The 20133-nt window shown below is 43.2% G+C and overlaps 1 protein-coding gene across 1 annotated transcript; it reads right to left on the bottom strand.

Annotated features, from left to right (window-relative positions):
• Positions 1–288: 288 nt before the first annotated feature.
• On the bottom strand, positions 289–19902 carry DCT (dopachrome tautomerase). The gene is made up of 8 exons (XM_036383779.2): positions 19434–19902; positions 11158–11457; positions 9649–9749; positions 8426–8592; positions 6622–6801; positions 6381–6516; positions 4120–4321; positions 289–1563 (listed from the first exon to the last, which is right to left on the bottom strand). The coding sequence occupies exons 1-8, from the start codon at positions 19732–19734 to the stop codon at positions 1382–1384; spliced, it is 1569 nt and encodes a 522-aa protein (XP_036239672.1). The 5' UTR covers positions 19735–19902; the 3' UTR covers positions 289–1381.
• Between the last annotated feature and the right edge of the window lie 231 nt (positions 19903–20133).

Below are 20133 nucleotides of genomic sequence, written 5' to 3'. Positions count from 1 at the left end.
AAAAGTGCTTCAACCCTTGATGTCTTGGACATAATCCAGGAACAAGTGCACTGGATCCCCCAAAGGCACCACAAAACAGAAGAAATGGCAGCAGACTGCTGTCCCCCTGATGGAGCAAAGGCTGAGTGTGTAGTGAGCAAATCACAGCTTTGTTTGACCCAAAAATTCTGCATTTTAGAAGTAAGTTTTGTGAGTTACACATATTCAAAGCTAAGTATATGCGAAAACCATCTTCTTTCTAGTCCACATAGGCAGTATTTAGCAGCCTAAAAGGAATGCCAGAAAATGTTACTAACTGAATTTTTTTATTAAAGGCTAAAAAAGCAAAGGTTTTATAAGACTCAAGACCCCACAATACACAAAGTCTGAATACTCCATTAATGTAATATATCAAGCACCAAAGATGACAGGATCTGTTAAGATGTCATTTTTATGTAAAAAGACCTGTTGCAAGATAACACTGGAGAACCACACAAATGGGCTTCAAATCTCTGTCTAAATAAAGAAATTTATAGGGAATGTATAAAGGAATAGGATGTGATCTAGCAACTGCCACATCCAAACCTGATTCCCCATCTGCACACCTGAGTAATGCAAGGCATCTTAGTCTTGTTACCTTGATTCCTGCATCCTAGACTTTGGAAATTTGGAAGTTTATGTCTAGATTCATAGAACAGTGCATCAGAGACAAAAAAGTTAAGTCCCACTATCAACTTCTGTCCAAGGTCCCTAACACAGAGGTAAAACACAAGTGTTTATCTAGGTGTCAAGGAACTCCTGATCTTAAATTTTAGGAGTTGGAGTTTTGGAGTTTACCTATTGCTGTCATCAACTTTATTGGAAATAACATACAGAATTTATCATGTTTCTGAAATAAACTGTAACCAGGGAGTTCCTATAGTATTTTGTCAAATGAAACATTTTGAACCTTAAAACAAGACTATGTTATTCAGAATATTTATTGATAACTGTAAAATAATGTATTATTCAAATATACATGTAGAATTATTAACTTTCAGCACATCCTAATGCTGCTAAATGAAATCAAGGACACCTTGAGGTGAAAAATTATCTTGGTTATTCAAGTTGGTTTTCTCCTATTTGGATTCTCAACTGTCTTGATCTAAATCTCTAGAGGATTATTTACAAGTGTCACACACTCCAGATAACATTTAGTAATGAGAAAAAATCCAGCCTGACTTGGGCCTTTCTCATATGTACCCAGAGACTTCATGCATTAGAATTCACAAGATAACGGGAAAAACCTGAATGAGAACAATTTAGTCAGCTGCCAAAGGAGTGTGTGATAAAGTCTCAGCTAAGATTCCAGTAAGGCGATCAAGGTCGCTTCCTACAAGAGCAAGCAAAGAAAGTGAGGGCACTAGGCCTCTCCCATGTACTTCTTGGGGCTGAAGCTCACATTCATCAGGGGTTCAAAACCTCTTCTGTGCCTTCGGTGCTGGAAAAGCACAAGCAGCAGAACAAGCACAGCCAGAGCTATAAGTGCTCCTCCAATTGTGGATCCAACCATGACAGCCCATGCTTGGGTTTCGTCAAGGGAACCTGGAAATATGAAACAACTGAAGTGAGGACAGTACATAATTCAATTTTGCAAACTACACAAAAGACATAATAATTCCTACATGCTGATAATTACAATTACTTGCGCAGCTTAGTGACCTACTGGCCACAGGCAAAATTCGTAACACACCACATAACTGAGACACATACTAGAGCTGGAGATGCTTCCTGCCAGAGAAGGCTACAGCTGAATTTAAACTTCAACAATTTCTACAAATTTAAGTGTTGGGAATGGAAAAGATTAACATTGACAAGACAAAAAGACTGTTCTTCCATCTAATTTGGCCAAAATTATGAATGAACTAAGCAATTCTCTCTTGTGACATTTCAAGACAGCTGCTTCTAAGCTATTTTGGTCAACAGAAAACCCTCAAATTTTCTTAAAGACCACAAAGCAGCCTACTGTCAAACTTTTAACTGAAACCACTACTTAGTGTACTTCTGCTGACCAGCTCCAGATTGCATCTGCTGATTTTGAACCACTTCTGAGGAACCATTATCTTCAAAGATAATATTGCTTATTCCTATAATAACATTGCTCCACTTGACTAAATGTTTGTGTTTTCATCTGTGCTTTCAGAAGTAAAAATTTCCTGCCCTCCTTTTCTGAAGAATGCTACATATACTGAGATGGCAATAATCACGTTTGAAGAAACAATCACCAAAAAAAAAAAAAAATCTCTGAATAGGACTGCACACATTTAAAAGTTATCTAGATATATGAGTTAGAGGAGCCAGATGGCTAAGGGAGATGTCATACTGACTATAAAAGCAACTAAAAGTCTTGTGCCTCAATCTGCAGTCTTCAAAAAGGTCGAGTGCAATCATTACAAAAATTAGTAAATTCCCAAAATTGATTGCTTACTGCTTTATCACCTTTCAAATAAGAACCAGCAATGTATAAATATATGTTTATTTCCATTGTGATTACCTGAAGTACAATTAATAAGTTATTCTTTTGGCAGAAAGAGAAGGATTTGGATGTAGAAGCTGTATTGTCTGAACATAGGCCATGCAGACAGGGATAGATACACTCCTTCACAAAGAGCTAAAAATTTATTTAGGTGTGAGTCAGAAGCAACAGAGTCACAAGCCACCCATGTTACTCTCTGGGTGCCTCATGCCAAAGGGGCATCCACATTTGCAAAGCAGGAGAGGGGGACAGTAATACAAAGGGAGGAAAACTCCATAAGCTCCATAAGAGGGGAAGGGAAATGGCGATGCCCCAGAGAAAAGCACTGCAGAAGCAGCTAGCATGCCTCCACAAATCAGGGATCCCCTGCATGAATGCAGCCTGAGGGCAAGGGTTTCAATCTTTTGCAATCTATAGACCTTTAAACAGTCTCCACAGATTAAAAACAGAGATGTATGGTAAGCATTTAGAAGAAATTCCTGCCCACACAGGTTAGATAAGCACCTTATGCCCTCAAAGTAATACTGAAATGGAGAAAGAAATTACTCAGATTTAATCTTTGGAAAAGCAGCTGAAGCATGGTTTTCACACAGATCTTACTCTTCTGCCTTTTACAAATATTTTAATATCTTGTTGCAAAATTTGGATTTTCTGCATAAATACTTTGCTTTTTTACTATTTTGTCTTTGTCTAATTTGTGTCAAGGGTAATTTCAAATTAATAGACAAACACTAAGGAACAGCCCAGCTATGGTCATGGAAAATCTTTAAAATTGGAGGTTTACAACAAAAAACACCTTTGGGTACATCTCTCCAGGTACCCAAATATTAATGTTGGGAAGTGAGCAGGTGAATAGACCTGTGTGTTTTCGTGAAAGGTTCTGTCCTAGGGTGACGTTATGATGCTTGTATCCCCATTCATGTGTTCTGCTTATGCTGGATATTATGTTCTGTGCCTTCAAGACTGGCTCTGAAGAGTGAATGTCTTGTTTTGTTATCAGCCTGCTCCCGCATGGCTGGGGGGACACAGACAGGGCAGTACATAGTGCAGCTTTTGCATTTTGCTTGGCTTTTCGCTTCGCTCTTGCTCTTGCTTCTGCTTTGCTCCTGCTTTCCTCTTGCTTTTTGTTTCTGCTCATTAGTTAGTTTAGCTAAGCAGTCCGAATTTTTCCCTGGACTGTTTTTCCTTTCCCTTTTTTGGAACTACTCGAACCTGCTCCAGACTGCGACCTGGGAACACCGAGAGTTTGCACCTTGTGGCTGCAGCAGCTGCCCCAGCGCCGGAGGGACTGAGAACAGAGCGACCACCGCCAAGAGAGACTTTCTGAATCTGTCATCACTTCAGAGCGGTGAAAGAGTGTTGCCATCCGGTATTGTTCATGTTGTGTACTGGAGGGTGCTGTGCCTGTTAAATAAACAGGTTCTTTCCACTTCCCTCTGAGGAATCTTTCCCGAACCGATGGGGGGGAGGAGCCGTGTGGGTTTGCTTTCTGGAGGGGCCCCCCTTGGAGGCTTTCTCCCAAATTTGCCCTAAACCAGGACAGGTTCCTTATTTTATATATGCCTGTGCCATGGCAAATATGAGCTGCCTCATCACTTGGTCAGGAGCAGCATCCTGGGACATACCTGGCAGGTCGATGGCGTAGGTGTAGCCGAGCTGCTCCGCAGTTTGGAAGAGCTCGTCGTTGGTCACCGGGGGGAAAAAAGGGACCATGTTATACAGCCGGTTGTGCCCGATGGGAGCCAGCTCCTTGGGCCAAGCGTTGTCAGGGGGCTTGAAACGCTTCATCCACTCATCAAAGATGGCATCAGTAAAGGAGTGAAGAACCTGCAAATCCAGGCATGGGCACACGCATTTATTAAGCTCTTTTGGAAATCAACCACCTTTAAAACATGCAACAAACACACAAGGTGGCTGGAGCTTTTGAAAGAGAGAGAAGAGGGTAATCTAGTTTATGGGATTCACAGAATAGGAAATCAGGAAATCTTATGAGAAGACTAAACCAATCTTCTGCATGGGACATTTTGCTTTATACACCCTTGTTGCTGCTTGTTCTCAATAAGACCTTTCACCAGACAGTTTAACACCAGCTTGTTGCAGTGTGATGCAATATCCTGTTTTAGCTATCCCAGTCCCTTTCCCAGGTGTGCCAATACCTTCTCCCTTCTCCTCCCCTTGCCTCCTGCTGAGAGCTGTCTGTCAATCTGGGCATTCCAGCAAGGCCGTCGTGTGATTGGCGAAGTTCAAAAGATGCCTCTCAGCCCTGGGGGGCATTGGGTTATCCAAGTGTCACCTGCCCCCTGAGCCTTCCCCCTCCTACCTGGTTGGTGACATACCTACCCCTTCCCTCCCCCTCTCCCTGGGCTTAAAAGACACAGGACCATGCGGTTTGTGGTTCTGTTGGAGCTATTGCAAGATTCAGAGATCTGTGACCCTGGAATAAAGCTCTGGAATAAACCCTCCAGCGGAATCTGTCTCCTTTTCCCTTCACCATCACCTAAAGCCTTTCCACCAGAGGTTCCTGCATGCCTGGACCTGTTCCAAGCACCCAGCTGCTACATCCAGCCAGCCAAAGGTGTCTCTGAAGTGAAAACCATCTCAGTTGCTGCCTGTGGCCAAGCAGCAAGAGCCAGACAAGCCCAGGCACGTTCCATCCGGTAATATTGGGATGATATCTCAATATCAGCTGACATCAAATGGGCAGGTTAATCATCACAAGTGAGGAGCCACTGAGCTCATTCAGGTGAATGTGCCTTTCAACATTATTTTAATCCTTCTGATCTCTGAACAAGTATGGAAAGTTGCAGGAAAGTTGACTCCATCATGCTCATTCTAGAGCATGTGCCACCAGCTCCACATCTCCAGGTGCCCATGACTTTGATCAGGTGAGTTTATAGATCTAAAATTAACTTACACAGGAAAGCTGTTTCAGACAACTATTACAAATGTCTGAAACTAATTTCTGATGTACTCATGTTTTTTTTTAATTACAACCCTGGAAAAAATTTGGAAACTATCCTGTAAAAATAATATTTTGTACAAAATTACAGCATAGTGAAATGAATTTTTCTTCACTGTGTAAGAAAAAAACTAATGCAGGAATTAAATAATTATTAAGGAAACAATCTCAAGAACCACTATAAAAGTATGTGGACTAATTTCTCAAAAAAAAGGTTGAAAACTTAAAAGTAAGAAAGAAGTGTATCTACATAATATATAGGTATAATATGTAAAGAATTTTTAAATGTAATGTAAACACTGTGGTTTAATCTAACAAAGAGGAGAATAAATTTGCATTCATTTACTAGGGGAGAAAGATGTATAAGCAGAGTTAACTACTGGCTTTTGCACAATGGCATTTGCACAATGGTGTTTGTGCTGCTCATGGCAGTGCAGCACTATTCCAATGCACCATTGAAATCATATTCTTTCTATTTCTTAAGATACCCTGACATTAGATGGATTTCCTTTTAGCTTGTAAAATTTAAAACAAAGAAACATACCACTCAATCTACTGCTTTAAAATAACTATCCCCAGTTTCACCTTACCTTGTTGCTGTAAAATAAGGTTTTGATGTTGTCTGATATAAGCCATTAGATTTAGATACCACCTAATGAAATTATTCAAGGCAGCATAACTTGGAATAGCAGCTCTTCTCCCTAGAATCTTATTTTATATTTTACAAATTACCCTGAGATCTTTTTTCTTTTTAATTCAACATTTATGCAGGTGTGGCAGTGTTCAATAAAAGATAAAGGGTTCCTCCTTTTCTATTTAAAGAACTGTTTCTTAGGGAATTCACTTTACTTGTTCTGCAAATCTCTTGTGAGAAAGGTGCCTTTGAGCCTCAGTTATTGTCAATCACGCTGGGGGTAAAAGACATACCACAAAGATGGGATCATTGGCAGCTGCATGAGGGAGAGCACTGGTCCCATTCAGGAAAGAGTGAACCAAGTTATGAAGGCTCAGCATCGGCGAGTCAAGGGCTCCATCTGGTTTATCAAAACCCTCCAGCGCATTCCTGCGGATGGGTAAAAGCACCATCAAGTAACCACATTTTGCTGACAAATGTGCTCATAAAGAAAACCAGTGACCGAGCCAGCTCTAGAAGAGCCAAAGAACAAACCTGAAACTGAAACTGGAATTGCGGAAAAAGGGGGGTCTGTCAAACTCCTGCAGGGAAAGGCACCTCCTGACATCTTCCACAGTGGGGAGCTGCTCACTGGAGCCGCGGGGCGGCCTCCGCCGCAGGGGCCCCTCGTCAGTGCCATTGCACAGCGTGACCAGGCGGTTGTAGTCATCCAAACTGAGCGTGGAACAGGCAGAAGCACAAATCAGAAGAAGGTGAGCACTTGTTTGTTGGCTTTTTCTCATGCAGTACAAAGAAGTCTCTGCTATACATGTGAGAGAGCAGTGGTTTGGGATGGACACCTCCTGGAGCAGCTCAGTTCACCTCCCACAGCCTGGGAGATGAATTTATTTCACAATTGTCACTATGACATGGCTTTCTGTGGCCCTGCATCCTCTGTGGACCATCAGTCATTTAGACCAAGATTTTCCAGGTTCATTGTCCACAGAGAGAGGATGCTTTAGAAAAAGCAAGCACAACTCCGATCGTGCCTTGTACCCTCCCAAGGGCTTCGGAAGAAGTTTTTGTCAGGTAATGTAAAACAGAGTCTTCAATTTTGAATTGACAAACTTTCACTCTTGATTATAAACTAATTTTTTTTAACTCTTAACAAAAAGGGAAAAAATTGTGGGAAATATGAGCTCAGAAAATGCAAGAAATTATAGAAAACAGATTCGCACTTGCCATCTCTCATCCACTTTAGAAGACAAGCAAGAGCAATGCATTGCATCCTCTTTTTTCAGGGCCTTCCAGGACAACCTGCTGGTGCAGGGGTTACCCAGTAACTAATGGGGAGTAAATCCCTTATACCAGGGAGAGAAAGAGAGAAGAAGAAAAACAGTGTAACACTGGTGAAACAAAAAAATCTGCTCTATTCAGTGTGAAATTAAACAGCATTTTCAGAAACTTTTGAACAAAAGCTCTTCTCAGTTTAACCTTGGTGAGACCAAAGTTTAGTCACTTCAAGTTTTCAAGGAAAAATCCAAAGCCCTATCTATCTTTGAGGAAAAAGTAGGGGAAAGACTTAAATCTAGCTGGTGCCTAAAGCTGGAATTTCAAATATCTCTTTAGGTATCCAGAAAAAAAGACTATTTTGAAAAACCCTGAGCTTTTAGTACCTCTGTCTGACTAACTGCACACGGCCCCTGCGCTGAGAGAAGAATGATGTATGAGTATTGTAACCAACAGCATTTTATGTCACAGCACCCGGATCCTGCATCTGAATCCCCTGTCAAAGCCCTGCTCTCACACAAGTCAGCACATTCCCACAGGGAGCTGGCAGCAAGCTCCTGGCTGGCTCTGTGCTGTTTTTCATGTGAAATCTCAGATATTTCAAAGTCAATCCCCAAACTGCATTAAATATATCAGGGTTAAAGCCTCATCCAAAACAAGGTAGCAGACTTTGCAGCCTATCTCTAGCTTCCTGTATGCCAAAACAATTTTGTTTTTCTGCTGCTGAGATCAGTTGGGTGTATGTTATAGAGAAACAACACACAGGCATTTCTTTTTTAGAAAGATACTTGCCAATTGGGAAACTCTTCAGACTCTGGCAGCCATAAATTGGCTAAATCAAAAATCCTGTACTAGAAGAGTCATCTTTAAAAAATACACTTCCACAATATGAGAAAGTTTACACAGAACCATCTACACATAAACTGATGGCAATTTCCAGTTTTAAAGAAGATGGTCTTGGCTCCTTTCCTGCCACTCACTCAAACAGAGAGAGAGCAGCCCATGCTGTCGATGCTGAATGACAGCAAGGTTTTGTCCACATGTGAGCTTGCCCTGGGTGCCCTCCTACCTGTTACAAACTACTTGCCACCGGGAGAACCTGGAGCTCAGGTTGATCAGGCCGGGGTCGTCGGGCCGGGATGCCCCGAAGAGCTGGTCCGTGCAGATGTCACACTCGCTCCTGCCCGTGGCAAAGTTCCAGTAGGGCAGCGCAAAGGACTCGTTGCCCATCAGGCGCTGCAATGGACAGAAATGCGTTAGTTGGGAATCAGCTCCAAAGGGAAGAGAAAGAAAGGGACTCCTTCAAGCTCTTTGACTGGACATTTCACTGAATATTCAGCTTTTCATTCTGCATTTCAACTACCTGCGTTTCACAGTGTCGCTCCAACTCCTTCCAAAAGATTGTGGCATTAAATCAATCTAAGCAAAGACACTATCACTAGTTTCCCTACTGTGAGACTGCACTTCTTTTGGCCATGTTAGGCTTTCTGCCAACTCAGAGACCAGGCAGGAGAGCAGGAGCAGAAATGAATTGAGCCTTGAGCAAGAGGCTTTGAGTGATGTAAGTGGGTAATGGGTAAAATTGTGCGTGTGGTTGGCTTTCGTTCCAGAAAACTGGCCCTGGGGAGGAATCTGAACTTCTCTTAATAGGGGAGTACAGTGCATTTGATTGTGCTTGCTTGCCAGATACAATTTCACACTAGCAAGATCCTGCAGCTATTTTGATAAGCAACCGTTTTCATTAGAGATCTGTAAGGCTGAAATACAGCAACACTGCCAATATAGAAGTCATGCAAATGGAAATGAGTCTATGCTTCTGTAACTGACTCTCGGGCATGTTAACATATATTTGTTTAAAAGGCATATTGCTAAATATATGTATGTATTAAATGTACAATATGTCATATTTAAAGGGAGTAATATTTAGAGCTGGTTTCATAGGAACAGCATCTTCAACATCAGCCAACAATATCTGCTACCAAGTTTTACGTGAACGTGTAGTTCAATTTTACTAATAAATACAATTACTTCACAACTTCTATCCTCTGTTGTGGAGATAAAGGGAAAAAATCTCCAATATAACACATCACTGTTCATGGTAAGAAACCATTCAGTCCTCAGCACTCAAAAAGCACTAATTTAACTTAAAACAAAAAAATGATCAATGAGCAAATACTCCTGGGAGTCTGGGTGGGAAAATGTCCTAGGAGGTAGCTTACCCTTGCTGGCTCAACAAAGTGACAGAGAAAAGGAAGAAGCTGTGCAAGGAAAAGAAAAGGCTGTTCAACTAACCTGCAGTTCCCTCTCCAGCCACAGCAAGTGGTACCTATGCCAAGTAACAAAGGCAGGTCCTTGGTGGGAGAAATCAATACCTTTGAAGGGGCGGCCGGGACCTACAAAGGGAAGACAAAACAAGCATTTAGGCATCAAACAAGGCTGGAGAGAAAGACAGCACTTCCTTCCAGCTTGGAGTGGAGTTAAACAAGAACCTTCAGCTCTGCATCTTTAAAAAGAGAGAACACATCAGAAGCTACTTGGAACATAAGCTTACTTGGGACAAGTGAAACAAACTCCTCTGTGGATATTTGCTTCAATGCTTATCAAAATTTCACATTCCCTAAAAAGCTGGATATTGTGAAGATTTCTTCTTACTTTGGTGGATTTTGATTTTTAAAAGCCATTGTACTTTCTAAAACCCTATCTCCTTGCTAATAGGTGCATTACCTCATTCTCTTGCTCAGCTGCAAGACTTACACCATGCAAGACCTACACCATGTATCTACCAAGAGAACCCCAGCATTTTCCATGCCAATAGTAATCCAGAATCCTTTGCCAAATTTCTTCAAATTCTGCTTGTTATTTCTTGCATAGTGCTTTTGCTGGGTGAGAGGTGAGAGGCTTCAAACCACATATGGATTTCTTTATCACTGTAGAAACCTTCAACCCAAATATGCATTTATTTACTACTGCAGTAGCACTAGAAGTTTCCCCTTTCCGCATCTCTGTCCTGTCTCCTGAAGAACCTTTGCTCTTGCTAGGCCAGAGGCTGCTTCCTTCAGCCCTGCAAAAGGGAGCTGTGTCAGAAGGGCAAACTGAATGATACCCACTGCAGAGCAGCAGTCCCCCTCCAGCAAGGAGATAAATATGGGCTGTTCAGCTCGCACATGGGGCTGCCAGGTACAAAAGCCATACTGGTTGGTGGACCTCCTACAGGCAGGCTTTGTGAAATGGGGCTGGTATAGGTACTTCTGTCTAGAAAAGCAGTGAGGCCAAGGAATCTGAATTTGGGAGCAAGCATGGGGTTAGATACCCAAACCTCTAAGCTAGGTTTTAAAGGTGACTGTGGTTAGTCAGGCAAATCCCACCCTTGGTGGGGACTTGGTGACTTGCTGAAAGCCACTGAAAGCATTAGCACTCTGGTCCCAAATATCTCTGCATGGCCTGTGCCTTCACCACTGCAGACCCCCTTTCCTACCTTGTCCTATGGACTGGGAACATCTTTTTGAAGTCAGTCACTGCCAGACCACACTTCAGTTCACTCAAGTGAAGACTCTGCATTGCTCCCTGTCAGACTGAAGATGCACCAGGAGTGCAACTGATGTGCTCCAGCAGCCAGGGGGTGTGGGGAGCAGACCATGGAGGTCCAAAGGACACCTCCCTTGAGTACTGATGGCCACCAGCTTCTCACCATCCACTGTTTCACTCCACAGTTCTGTGCCTGCTACTGGGACCCTTGTCCAGCAGTGGCATTTTCACCCTTTTCTTTACCTGCAGAGCCCATTGGAAAAGAAAAGCACTCACCCAAGAGCGTGTCTCTGACTGAGTAGTAATGAAGCCAAACAAAGTAGTTATAGATACTGCAGTTGGCAATCTGTGGTTCATCTCCACTTGGACCAAGCAGACTTCTCCAGTGCTGAGTCGCAATGACATAGTCCGGGTGAATGGTTGTCTTGGCACGGTCTAGAGCATCAAAGAACTGCTCTCTCTCCTCTGCTGTCAGGGAGTGGATGTCCTTCCTGACAACTGCTGGCTTCCTCCTGTTGCATTCGGGGCCGGTCCAGCCAAACTTGCATTCACCACAGTTGTACCCACCAAAGTTTCCTGGATCAAGAGGGAACAATCAGTCATGACATTTAGAATCAGAGAAAACTAACAGTGCAAGGTAGAAGAATGAAGAATTAGTGCTCTTCTTCCCCAGAGATGCCAGTTCCTGGAAAGGACAGCAGCTGAGCAGACTTGCAGCTTTGCCAATTGACTAACCAGAAGGATGACTGGCTCGATTCCCAGAGCCACTGCAGGGCCAAGAATCACAGTCAGCCAGTTGGGGAAGTGCTGGGTAATGGGCTTGACGCCCTGAGGTGCTCAGAGCTCTGCAAAGCCCTCAGGCACGTGAGGACTCTCGCTGAACAGAGAGCTGAGCAATTGAGGTTAAGCCTGTGATGAAGTGCTTTGCTCGACTGGCTCTCAAGTACTCCTCTACTCCCGGGATCAAACCCAAAACAGGGTCAGTTCACATGGATCCTTAAGCACAGAAAAAAATCCCTAAACAAAACAGTTCTCTTAAGAACAAAACTTATGTGAAGCTAGTGCCTCTTAACAGTGTATCTGGGGCCCAACACGAACCAAGAAAAGCGCCAGGGTTGCTGCTGGTCACACTTTAAGCATTATTAAATAGTGCTGCAATAACAGCCTGTGAAGTACTGCAGTACTGTCATTCCCTGCTGGCATCACTCCTAAGGCAAGTAATCAGGTCTGCTCTAGGATATTAGCTCAGACTCTCTGATGAGATGGGAGAGCCCAGGAAAGCAGAGCTTGCTTTAAGTTTGGCCTCTTGCATGCTGGGGCAGACAGCTGGCAGCAGCAGAAAGGCCCTACTGGATCTTGCTCCCCTGTTTCTAGGGGAGCCAGGGAACGACCAGCCATTCCCACAGTACACACCTACCCCCTGCCCGTGTGCTGGCAGGCTGCAGCAGTGTGGGACACAGAGCAATGCTGCCAGGGACGGGGGGAGCAGATGGCAACAGGGTTCCTCTGGGATCTCCACACTGCTATCAAAAATCTCCACTGACTCCTTAACCTGTTCTCAACCTCCCCTCCAACTCCCCACACACTCATTCCACAACAACCATGACAACTGCTTTCCAAAATGCCACAGAATCTCACTGCTCACCACACATACTACTGCTGGACTAACATGGGATGAGGAAGTATCTTATGAAATGTTCCCAGATGGGCAGATGTCCCCAGGCCGTAGGCTTGAGCCTATGACCAGAACAACAATTAACATTAAAGCGAGATTTCAGATTGTTGGGGGCTACAGGGCTTATTACCAAATTCAAGGTTACAAGGGCTGTTACCAACACGGCTCTGGAGCTTATGTCTAACTTTTAGGGTAAGAGCTGCTGAAATGTAAACATCTGTGGCAGACTCCTGTGAGACCTGCCAAGAATATGTAGGGACTCTTACTGCAGAGTTTGGACCAAGTGTAGGTTGGTTATGGTTGCTTCAGAGCCCCTGAGATCTCTAAGTTTACATGTTGTCTTCAGAGCCCCTGAGATCTCTAAGTTTACATGTCGTCATGAAGCTGAGGATCAGTGCTCAGTTTAGGGACCACAAGCATGAAGGATTCAATGAGGTTTTGGATCATGCACATCCCAATGGCATCCCATGAGGGCAATTTCCAGATATATGGCTTACATTTTGTCATGAAGCAAGTCGAAGCAGCTGGGTTCAGCTGCCATATTCCAGCTATGAGGGAAGGCACTAAAATCCAGGTGTCTGTACTGGCTAAAGGGGATGAAGACATACACCAGGAGAAGCAAGTAGGTTATAGTTGTGTGGATTGTGTGGATTGTATGGATTGGCGGGGGGGGGGGGAGGCAGTGAACAGATTTATTTGATAACAGTATCCTCAGGGTCCCATCAGAACAGCACAATTACTGTTATCAATTCAGTGTACTCCTCCATCTGTGTCTTGTTCATTCTTCATGACTCAGCCTAGCTATTAGGGCCCATCACATACTCCAGCCTGAACTGACCAGATGACAAATATCAAGAATATATTGCAACATTGCTGAATTAGGCCATGTATACTGCTCAAGTTTCAGTCATGGACCATGAACTTCTGGAACGCACCTGTTGACCCCTCACACTTGGGTACAATTCAATCCTTAAGAGAAGGAGGAAAAAGCAGGAATTAACCATGAAAAGATCTGCCAACAACCTCTTTGGAGACTGGCAGTTATTCCTCCAGTCATTTAAGGGACCCCTCTAGTCACAATGCTGGATAAGCAACACATTGAAATACATCACTAACAGAACTAGAGGCAGTGCAGGACCAGGTCTGTGCTGTATGGGTTGGTACCAGAACAAGACACTCTCAGTCACTTGTTGAGGCTCTGATGGTGCCTATTCCTCTTTCAGGAAGGGCCCTTTGAATCTGCAGGTCTTGATGCCTGAAATAATTTTATTAGACAATATCTATATTTTAGGTATACTCCATGCACCTCCTCAGGCTCTGAGAAGAAATTTGCAAAGGCCTGAAATCATGAGTTATCTTCATGGAAAGAAAGCTTTTTTCCAACTCTATCTGGAGCCAGGTGGACCAATGACTTGTCACCTGTTTCCCTTGGGCAGGTGCTAATTATATCCAATTGCTCTGCAGGATTTTCTCCCTTAACCATCCTATAGATGAAGGAATTCCATCACTTCCCTAATCACTTTTCAATGGGACATGAGCTTTTACTGAGTGAGGAGGACTGCAGTGGAGACTTGCAAACAGGAGACAACTTCCAGGCAAAGTGGTATTTCACACTGCAATATCTCTGCCAATTGTGTCGAACATTTTTGTCACGTCCTCAGGTCTATTTGGCAACGTTCCATTGTCAGAAACACACAAAACCACAAAACTTCATTATATCAAAACTTGCTTTTTGTCATTTTCTTTCAACATGCTCCATGCATCACAGGACTGCCGCTATGCAGCAGCTAAAATGGCAAGAAAATGATGGAGGTCTGTGGGATTTCCCATAATTCAAAGAGAAATTACTGCAGTGATCAGACCCAGCTTTTTTTATGACCCACCCAAACCACTTTTTCAACATTTGTTTCTAAAGCACTCTACCAGGCCACTGACCTGGAAATTATGCATTACTGTTTCCAGAAAGTTCATTTACTGCCATGTGCACTTCCCACATGACAGCATTGTGAAATGCTGGTCTCTTACAGCTTAACTTCCCTGTCTGCTATGCTAGTGATGGTGGACTTCAATGGTACAGCTCTATGAGAGCAGGAAAAATAACCTCCTGATAGCAGGATATAGTGCACAGTAGATATTTTCAGTAAGGCAGTGAGACCCTTTCAAGATCCTTTTGCACACAGGAACTCTAGGAACACGCAAGGATTCATGCCTTAGCATCTTTTCACCTTCAGTGATTAACACATTGGAACTCAGTGCACAACCCTCCTGAGGCTCTGCCAGGGACAACAGAGATTCTTATCATCTCTTGTGGTTTCCAGAGAATATAGTCTGGGAGGTCATTCTGGTACACAGGAAGGAGATCATATCACTATTGGATGCTCCCAGCTTGTTCCACTGTTTCCAGGAATGTCCACTGTCAAAATATCATCTGTGTATTCTCCATTAACCCTTATGTCTGGAGATGGGATCACATGCCTGGGGAGCTGCCTTCTTCTGCACCCAATCTCAGCAACACTTAAAGTGTTCTTTCTCAATCAAGACTGTTTCTGTAGGCACTATGGCCTCACTACTTCTCCCAGTGGGTCAATCCATGGGCATGGTACTGAGAAAAAAAAAATACTTATGACCTGACACTCGCTATGTGCTCTCATACACATCACTGTTGCATGCTAACACCAGTCATCACACACCACTGTAGCTGCTTCTCAAGCCTGGGGGTTGCCTGAACTCATGGATTTTCTCCCTCTTAGTGGCCATAACATGTGGGTGGCCTTCAGTCACCAAGCATAACACAAATTAATAACTCCATCAACTTAGTGTAATTTTTTTCAGTAAAAATGCACCCACTCAACACTTGCCATCTTCTGCCTTGTTTTAGTTCACCAAGATGACACCCAGGCAGCTGCCATGCCTCTTCTTTCTATAGAGACCAGTTTTAATGCCATCATTTATGGGATGGGGAGAAAGGACTCCCTTTCAGATTTCTTTAGCTATTGCATTAAAACAGGAGTTACATTAGTTTTGAAACACCTGCATACTGCAATTTCTTAAGGCTGGGATCAGGACTGCTAACATGTGGGACAAATGGTTAGCTCTTCTCTCTTTTCTAGCTCTTCATTTGGACACCCTCACAGGCTGTAGAATGTGGAAGATCTGTACCTACACTGGATTTAATAGGGTCATCAAGGTATGGCTATAATTTAGTATTACCCTACAGGCAAATTACCCTACAACAAACAAATTAAATGTATTTTGTAATCACTTCAAAAGCCCAGTTTTTACCTCATGGGGTAGCCATCATACCAGCTACATGGCATTACTGATAATTTGATTACAGCTAAAGAACAGATGTTAAATCATCTGTCCCCCGCTTGAATATATTGCACAGGAATTCAAAAGGATTTTATTTTTTTTCTCAAAAAACTTCTATTAAAAAACAGAGTAATGTTCAGCACATGCCCATATGTAAACCTTAGAAAGTGGAAGCAGAAAAAAAGAATTATAATTATGTTTAATTCCTCAGTGAACTCAAACTACGTCATTGTTTAATCACAGTCACAATCTGTACTAGCCACCACATGACTGACTGCAGTGGTTTTTCACAATAGTCTTCTGTACTGAGTTTTTAAAACGCTATACCAGATCTGCATATCTATCTACTGCTACCCCAGCAGTACAATGTTATCGATTAGAACACAAAATAGCATTTAATTCACAAGTCTTCTAAAATAGTTTTCTTCTAAACTAACTATCTCACTGAAACACTGCTTTGTTGTGTAAACAACTACAAGTCCCAATATTCAAGGTTGGACTCACATATCCATCACTTGGTCTAATTCAACACGTACACCTTCTTGAAAACAAATTAGCATATTCCCCTTCACACATACTGCACACTGTCAGGATCTGTCAGGTCGTTTCAGTTTAAGAATTATATAAATTGAATAACATGAGGGGCACCCAAACCAATTGTAGAACACATTCAATGTATTCAAAACTGAAATTAGTCAAGAACTAAAAACTCTTTGCTACCTTCCAACTACGTTCATGCCATAACCCCATATTTTTTTACAGAGATTATATTTTTGCTGCAACAGCACATTGAAGGAAATGTGAAGCATCCTGACAACAAACCTGCAATTGCTTGTTGACCACGGCCCAGGGCACAAAAAGTGGGAAGCAAAGCTGGAGCTTTCTTTTGTTCTAATCCTGTTCTATTTGTCCTCAATTAAAGAAAAACTCATGCATATTTTCTGCTGAAGCCTAAAAATGAGGGGGAAAATCTGATCCCATTAGAGCCATTCATCCATATTTGTGTTTGGGGTTTTCTTTTTTCTTTTTGGCTTGTTAAGCTGTTTGGGAGGAAGGGGGGTTCCATAAATATTCAGTACCCAGACCTGGATAAATTTGATGTTAAGGTATTTTTCCTCAGTGAACGGCTTCTACAAATGGAAACATTTTCTGTTTCTTTTCTCCATAGATACTAAGATTTTAGCAAAAAGCAAAATTTATTGTGAAAACTCCAGAATCCCACCATTGGAAACTCTCAGCCCCTGTCCCTCACCATTCCTCCAGTTTCCTTACCATATAGCCATCAGCTATGTGACAAGTTCAGTTGGCACTGTCTAACCAAATAATCAGCTACATGGTTGTTGGATTTCCCACAGCTTATCATTCTAAACTATAAAGATGGAACACAAGAGTTTATATTGTTTAGTTCATATTGTTTATAAAGTGCTAGAAAGAGGGTAGGGTTGGTAGGGTTGGAGTCTGCACAATCCAGGAACTATTCCAGGCAGGCAGTTTGCAGCTTGGAAAATAAGACACCGTAATAGCAGAGATGTGTGCTGTTCCATGTCCCTTTGAATGGCCATATTTAATTTCTATTACCCCGTGTTATCTAGCATTACGTTACACAGGTAGCATAGCTCTGGATGCCTAATAAATACCACATGTCATGCCACTTACAGCTGGTGTGCTGTAAGACAGCCACCAGTGTATTAAACCAAGTGGAAAAGAAACACAAAAAACCCCTAATAGACAAGGAGACACAATCACCAGCATTGTAAAAGTATCAGATCTAATTCAAATCCCCGTGAACTTCTTAGCATTCTCCCAGAAATGGTTTTGTGTACAGCATCAAGCAGAGTACAGCCCAGGAAAACTTTATGAAAATCATGCTTAAGGATACATTTCTCTTACTGTTTTATCACTGGTATATTTAGATTTTAAAAAAACTGCAAGGAGAAAGAGGAATCCAAGGGATTTGAGGAGCCAAGGGGAGCAGCCAGCTCAGAAGAAGCAAAGCTGAAGGAAAGGACACTACATTCTGCTCACATAACTTGGAATCCAGTCCTGCAAATATCAAATACCAGTGCTTATCTCTACATGGACAAGCAAATTGATGTCTGCCTGTGCAGGGCATGTCTGTCTCTGCTGCTCTTCAATTTTCTCCCAGGTTTTGATGCTCTAATGGCTTCAACTATGTAAATATTGGTGCATGCCAATGTGCTCCAGTGTTCTTGTGACCCAGGATCTGTGTCTGTATGTGACACCTTAATTAAGTTTTGGAAGTATATAAGAACCTTTAAGAAAAAAAATGGGCATCCAATTTCTTTTTTTTGCAAACCATCTTGAAAAGTCCTCTCATACAAGCATTTGAAATCCAGTCAAAGAAAGAGATAAAAATTGATGTATACTATTAAGTCTACTGTTATTATTTTGAGAAGTTTTGCTAACACCTTGTATCCATTTAAGTCATCTGCCACTACCTCTCTTTCCAGTTGATAACTGCACTGGAAAATTTAACCTCTTCAGCTGAAATTCTACGCAGTGCTGCCTTCCCAGATTGAAAAACTGGGCTTTCTTGGTAGTGTGAGACAAACTATACATTTTAGAGAAAACAGTGCAGCTCATTCTAAGGATCAGGCTGATGCAAAGCCTTTATTCTTCTCATGTTAAAAAACTCAAACAAATTGATGTTTTCAACAAGAAATTCCAGGTTTCATTTGAAATGTGCCTAGAAAGAAACTTCAGTGCCTGGGATGTGCCTTTTGTCCTACTAGTGGTGCCATCTCCTGCCAGCCCTGCACAGAAGTCTGGGCTGAGGCTGCAGTTCCTGCTCAATTTAACCCCCCTTCAGCCAGGGCTGTTGCTGAGAAAGGGTCCTGTCACCTTATTGTGCCCTGAGCTCACCTTCCTGCTCACTGCCTCCTGCCAGCATTAGGGAATTGGTTTCATTAGAACCTTATCCCTTTGGCCAGGGTGGCCTTCAAGCACATCTCCTCCTAGATCCGTTTCACCTCCAGCACTCAAACCCAGGAGCTTGTGTAAGTCACAGTGAGAAGCAGCAGCTGGAGATGAGGAGGAAAAGGATGGAATGGCCTCTTTGGTTGTTGTACTGACACATTTTGGATCAGTGTAAGACATAAATTTAGTTAACAAACTTGGAAACACCCTGGCCTGACATGGGGAGACTTAGTGCACAGGGCTATGTCATGCTGCAAAGTATTTGTCCATGAGGAATAAATCTTCAAACAATGCATGCTGATCCAGGTGCACTGTGAGTAGCAGTGATAGAGGTTTGAAAGTAGCACTGAAGGGTCCAAAACCCTGTGGAGAAAGGGGATTGCTGGCTACAGGGACAACTCCATGGGCAAAGAGGAAAACACAAAAAGTTCACATGAGAGAAAACACTTCTTTGACCCTGATGCTCTGAAGAAGTACTAACAGTATCATGAAAATGGAAGAACTTTTCAGATAATAGTAATATTTGAAGCCTTCTTGATGCCTTATACCACCAGGGATGTCTCTGGCCTTTGGAGCAAGGTTAGCAGGCCCCTCCAGCCCCATCCCCTCCCCCCAGCACCCATCTCACCTGTGCAGTGACAGCTGCGGTTGAAGAACTTGAGGGGCCACCGTTCACGGTCATCCACATTTTGGAGAGTGTAGGGGCCACTCCAGGGCTGAGTGTCTGCCTGCACCCCCTCACACTGTCCCCTGCCCTGCAGGGACCCGCAGATATTGCCTGGCTCTGTCCCCAAGGGCGGGCAGCAGCGTTTCAGGCGAAGGGCTTCCACCGTCATGCAGGCACGGGGAAACTGTGCCTGTGCCTGTGGGGGACAGCAGCAGCTCAGGTAGCCCAGCCCAGCCCAGAAAAGCCACCTCAGGGCTCCCATTACTGCTGAGTGCAGGCTGTGCCTCCCTGCTGGACCTGACTGCAAAGAGCAGGGAGATGTGCACTGTGGGACAACCTGGCCTCACCACAGCTCCATGCCCCAGCCAACCAGGATAATAACCCTTGCTGCTGAGGATGCTGGTGCTGGGTGTTTGTTTAATCCCAGCCTCTAATTGCCTCAAATGCAGCTCAAAAAACGGGTGCTTTGACTCTGTGGTGCCTGCCCAGCAGCCACAGCTTTGAGCAGGGTTTATATAGAGGTTGGGAGAAGCCCTCATTAGAGGGATTAGCACGGCACAAATCCTCGTGTTTTGCACATGACATCAAGGGCAGAAAAGATGCCAGTGTGAAAGCAAGGTTCTGGCAGCTTGTCAGGAGAGTGAATGCCTCAGATTCATTT

The sequence above is a fragment of the Molothrus ater genome, chromosome 2 (assembly GCF_012460135.2).
Source record: "Molothrus ater isolate BHLD 08-10-18 breed brown headed cowbird chromosome 2, BPBGC_Mater_1.1, whole genome shotgun sequence".
Lineage (NCBI taxonomy): Eukaryota > Metazoa > Chordata > Aves > Passeriformes > Icteridae > Molothrus > Molothrus ater.
This window is presented reverse-complemented; position numbering and strand designations above follow the sequence as displayed.